At 46.6% G+C, this 5589-nt stretch overlaps 1 protein-coding gene across 1 annotated transcript in view; it reads right to left on the bottom strand.

Moving 5' to 3' along the window:
- Nucleotides 1–379: 379 nt before the first annotated feature.
- LOC107109620 (transmembrane 4 L6 family member 1-like) overlaps nucleotides 380–5589 on the bottom strand; it is a 14215-nt gene continuing 9005 nt past the window's right edge. The window contains exons 2-5 of the mRNA XM_015410284.1: nucleotides 4921–4986; nucleotides 3487–3632; nucleotides 1466–1652; nucleotides 380–400 (exon numbers count right to left, since the gene is read on the bottom strand). Coding sequence (XP_015265770.1) covers nucleotides 380–400; nucleotides 1466–1652; nucleotides 3487–3632; nucleotides 4921–4986 — 420 coding nt within the window. The remainder of the gene's footprint in view (nucleotides 401–1465; nucleotides 1653–3486; nucleotides 3633–4920; nucleotides 4987–5589) is intronic.

Raw genomic sequence — 5589 nt, 5'->3', positions numbered from 1 at the left:
GTTGACCAGGGGCATTTCTTTTGTTATGAACCAATAGCTTGTCAGTTTCATTGGGCAATCCTGAGTTTAAAGCTGTTTCTATGTGATTCATTATTTTGCTTGACTGCAAAGAATCCCCCCACCCACATCTTTTCTTTGCTTGACTGCAAAGATAAGATTAACCAATATATACTATAACATTCAAGGCGGGGGGGGATCTAGATAAATCACACATATACCCCAACTATAGTTTGATTCTCTTTATATAAAAAAAGTTCTGGATTATTTTGTAGTTTTGAGCACCCACTTGTGTTTTTGTTCCTGTCCATGTACAGAAAACACACACAACCCTGACTGGAAATGCACTGGCAGGATATTGCTTTTCTTCTGTGTACGCTGGTCACATTCCTGCAACATTAGTCTGAAAACAAACAAGACGGAAGGACGAGTTATCTTAATAATGTGAATAACATAATGAATATCCGCTTGTTTATATTTTCGTAGAGAATATTTTTGTGGCAGAAAAATAGTAAAGGGAGGCTTAAGTAACCAAAACCAGCATGATCTGTTTCAAAAGCCAACGATATCTAGATCTGAGTCCAGTAGCAGCTTAAAGACCAACAAGATGGGTTTTTGGGTAGGTCTCTCATGTGCTCCTGGGCTCGAACCTAGCTGTCCTACAGCCAGAGGTCATTTCAGGGGGGAACGCGGGGGATCGCAGTTCCCCTGGGTGAGGTGCGGGGGGCGGGGCACACGACGAAGCCCCGCCCCCTGCTTCTGGCCGCCCTGCTTCCGGCCCTCATTCAGCCAGGAGGAGGCAGGAGAAGAGGGAGGGTAAGTTGCTTCCTCCCCGCCTCTCCCCACCCCTGCCTGCCTGGGGCCAGGGAGGGCCTTGGCGGGGCTTCCTCGCACTCCCGCCGGCCTTGCAGGTCCACCGCCGGGCCCCTGATGTCAGGGGGTGTGGCATATGCTAATGGGTTATGCTAATGAGTTCCCCTAGCTCTTTTTCTACGAAACTACCCCTGCACAGCAGACCAACACTGCTAACTTCTGAAACTGTAGATATCTAGGCTTTCAAAAAGTGGCCAACATTTCCAGAACTGTGAAGGCATTGAATAATTTGAGATGAAACTTATTGTGTGAATAAAATAGGATAACCCAATTTGTTTATTAGTTTATTTCATTTATAGATTCATGCTTTATTAAGTATCTTCCTGTAGGTAAACCCAGATCTCTCGTATTGTTTCTTTGGAATTTCTGAGAACCTACGGAGCTCCTGGCCAGGGTCCATAACACATCCCCAAATCTCCAGGAGTTTTTCAACCTGGATCTGGGAACTCTACTCCCCATCCCCTACCAGTGGCCAGGGGGAACCTGGAAACCCTGTCCCTGATCTTCATCAGGGTTGTTTCACATCTTGTTTGATCTGGCTCTTCATTGAGGTGGAGTGATTAGATCCATCCATTATGTTCTAACATGCACTGACCTTTCTTTTCCTGACGCAGGTGCCACACATGCACCCAAGCAGCCCGTTGACAACTTGGATGAAGCAAAGGACAGCTTCGAGCATGCCGATTGCCAACAGGAGGGAAAACAGGACCACGTTCCAAAGGATGATGTTTTCCGGCTTTTTGCAAATGCTCCATGTGGTCTGGTTAAACAAATAATTATCCCTGCAAAATGGAGGAAGTTAAATTGGGTTTTATTATGCATATGCTTAAGTGCCATCAAGTTGCCGACCCACTTGTGGTGACTCCAGCAAGGGGCTTTCAACAGGCAGAGGTGATTTCCCATTACCATCCTCTGCAGAGTCTGTCTTGGTGGTCTCCCATCCAAGCACTGACCCTACTTAGCTTCTGATATCTGACAAGATAGAGCTATACCATGCCACCTTCCCTCTGGGTTTTATTAGAAAACTTCACTGGATTCTGGACACTTCTTCATGAGTCTGTTTGGCGTGTGCTTCCAGAATGGAACAAAATAGGCCCAGAGCATTGATTCGTGCAGAAAAGCAATGCTTTTTTTTTTTGAAGGTGTATACTCGGAGCTTACAGAAGCCTTTGATTTTTAAATGTATTTATTTTTCGTTGCGTTTAATGAGTATTGCTGCAACATATTCCTTCCAACACACAGTTTGGAAAGTAATGGTTTACACAATGCAAGTTACACCAATCCTAACAGCTGATCAGCACATCTTTCCCCTGATCCTAAAGCTGAGTTTTCAGGCTGGGAGAGATTACTTGTTCGATTCTCGCCTCTATCGTAATTTGTCAGAGTTAAAGATAATCATACTCAATCATCCCAACCCTTGCTCTGTTTAATTATTGTACGGTTCAGACATCATCCCACATCACCCACTGAAGGAAGCATTCATATCCATCACACTAAGAACATTATACTTATATCTTCCAAGCTTACACTTGCAAAAAGATAAAAGGCTCGCTCAGGACACCATGAACTTGGAGGGAGACACAAGTCAAGGTTTAGATATTGCAAAAAAATGTCAACAACGATGCATTCGAGGAAACATTTAAATCTGCAAGCCTCCGTGTGCAGAGAAATTTCTGCTCCCTTTGGAAGAATCTGCAGAGCCAACAGTTAACTCTGTAACGTCCTGATTCTAAAGAGGACTTTGCACAATTTGATAGTCTTGCAGACTATGCCCATTTCCCCTAGAACTGCTGAAGATTTACACAAGTCGCTTCATGCTGACCAGTGCAGAGATTTAGCATGTGCCACGGGTGGGTTTCCTTCCCTTTTGTTCCCTCCCCACCTAGACGTTCCATCCCGTTCACTCCCTGCACACCTGGACTCCTTCTCACTCCAGCAGGTGGAGTATCGTCTAGACCAGGGGTGTTGAACTCCTTTGTTATGAGGGCCGTATCTGACATAAATGAGACCTTGTTGGGCTGGGCCATGTGTGTCATAAAAGGTAATGCCAGGTAGCGGAGATATAAACTTTATAAAGGACACAAACACAAAGGGTTTTTTTTTACTTAAAATAAAAAACATGCTTAAAATATTAGCTCTGTAAGCTGCAAACCTACTTTTGATTTACTGACATTCACCACAAAAATCTTATGCTCAGAGTTCTGAGTCTAGGACCCAGGTTAAAACATGAAATGGCTGAGTGATTAAGGGAGTCTGGCGAAGCAAGCTATGATGCAGCAGCAGCAGCAGAACTGGAAGCAGGAGATGGCCAGTTCCACTGCGGGCCTGATGGAAGCCCTCCAGGGGCCTGATCCGCCCCCCAGGCTGCATGTTTGACACCCCTGTTCTAGACAGACTGGCAGCAGCTCTCCAAGGTCTTAGGTAGAAGTCTTTCACTTGCCTCAGACTGGAGATGCCGGAGATTGAACCCGGGACCTTCTGCATATCAAGCAAATGCTCTATCACTGAGCCATGGCCCCTCCCTATGGCTGGGCAACCTGGCAACTATATCCTTTCTGCCTGTGGGGTCTACCTCTTCTGAGCACAGGCTTCATACCGCGCCTCAGTTCTACTCACATGAAGGTGCTGTTCCTGAAAGGGTAAATGTATACCTCGTCGCCAATATCACAAAGAGGGCCATTAATCAACCCCAAGGAGGAGATGATCACACAGTACACGCCGCCAAAGGCTCCCAACACAGCAAAGAGGACAGAGAGCAGCATCTGGAAGGGGGAAAAGGGCCAGTCTCTTAGCCTTATTAAGAATCTGGAGGGAGAAAAGTGATGGGGAGATTTGGAGCACAGACGTGGTGGGAAAGGGTTAAGCGTCCCTCCTCCATCACCACCACTACACAAACAATCCTCTCCTGAAACTGCATTTCATTTACAAAATGGAAGCTGGGATTCTGTTTCTCTGGCTTGCAGGCAAAAGAACGATACCAAACAGGTTGCTTTGGACATACTCAGGGATCAATAAGCAGAACGGGTGAGAACTTGTTGGAACACTGAAGAACATCTCTGGTAGATAGGGTTGCCAACCTCCAGGTGGCACCTGGAGATCGCCCGCTATTACAATTGCTCTCCAGACAACCAAGATCAGTTCCCCTATAGAAAAGAGGGAGGACTCTATGGCATTCAATCTCACTGAGGTCCCTCCTGTGCCCAAACCCTACCATCCCCAGGCTCCACCCCCAAAATCTCCAGGAATTTTTTTGGGGGTGGAGCTTGAGGAGGGTAGCATTTGGGGAGGGACTTCAGTGGGGTATAATGACATAGAGTCAACCTTCCAAAGTGGCCATTTTTCCAGGTGAACTGATCTGTAATAGCAGGAGATCTCCAGTCACTACCTGGAGGTTGGCAACCCAAATCTCTCCCGGCTCTAGACAAGGGTCAAAAAATGCCCTTTTCAGACATGACGTCCCGGCAGACCAGGAGTCTAGCAACCACACATAGAGATTCTCCCAATGTGTAAAATTGCTGTGTTGACTGAACAGGGCAACATTAATACTTTGCATGTGCATGCACATGAACCAATCACAGGCAGCATGCACAGGCAGTTGCCAGGCTCCCAGCGCGCATGGACACAAGGGCTAATTCGGGCTAATTCGGGCTGTGATGGAATTCCCTACCGGGAGGGAGGGAGGGAGGGAGGGAGGGTGCAGAAGTCTTAGTTCTCATGGCCCTTCCTTACACACTCAGGGAAATGCTGATCGCCACTTTGGGGTCAGGAAGCAGTTTTCTCCGGGCCAGTTTGGCCAGGGATCCTGGAGGGTTTTTTGACATCTTCTGGGTCTAGGTGAGCAGGGGTCAGTGGGGTGTGTGTGTGGGAAGTAGCAGTGAATTTCCTGCATTGTGCAGGGGGTTGGACTAGATGACCCTGGAGTTCCCTTCCAACTCTATACTTCTTTGACAGTTCAGTAATGGCAGAATGGTCTTCTTCCAGCTTGCCAGATGTTATCCCCACCTCCCATTTAAGAACTGATTTCCCCAGTTTGCAAGTAAAGCTGCTTACTCCACATCTGTTACCGCAGCATCCTTCTCCGCCAGCGCCCAGCATCATAAATGCTGGCAATAGTATCTGAAAAAGACAAGAAAAGAAAAGTTTGTGTGTACATTTATTCCCCACTTTTTAGCAATTTGGTCCCGAGCTGATTTTTCGGTTCTCCTATTTGTTCAGCTGCTGGCACGCTTCGTCTTTATTGAGGCAACAGTTACCCCAGGGGAAATCTTTCTTTCCATACTGGAAACAGGATGTTGGAACATAACAAAGGAAGTGACATCAGAATGATTCAAACAAGGCAAATGAGGGTAGGGTTGGTGCTCCAGTGCTCTCCAGGGAATGAGTTCTAGAACAACTAGTTCATAGCTAATTTCATAGCAGCATGGACTCTAATCTGGGAGAACCAGGTTCGATTCCCCACTCCTCCACATGCAGCTGCTGGTGTGACCTTGGGTCAGTTATAAATTCTTTCAGAGCTGTTCTCTCAAGGGCAGTTCTCAAGAGCTCTCTCAGCCCTACCTACCTCACAGGGAATCTGTTGTGGGGAGGGGAAGGGAAAGGAGATTGTAAGCCGCTCTGAGACTCCTTCGAGTAGTGAAGGGCAGGGTATAAATCCAATCTCCTCCTCCTCCTCCAATAATAATAACAATAATAACAATAATAATAATAATAATAATAATA

This window comes from Gekko japonicus, unplaced genomic scaffold, assembly GCF_001447785.1.
Source record: "Gekko japonicus isolate JY-2015 unplaced genomic scaffold, Gekko_japonicus_V1.1 scaffold1306, whole genome shotgun sequence".
Taxonomy (NCBI): Eukaryota; Metazoa; Chordata; class Lepidosauria; order Squamata; family Gekkonidae; genus Gekko; species Gekko japonicus.
Note: the sequence above shows the minus strand (reverse complement) of the source record. Positions and strands in the feature narration are given on the sequence as shown.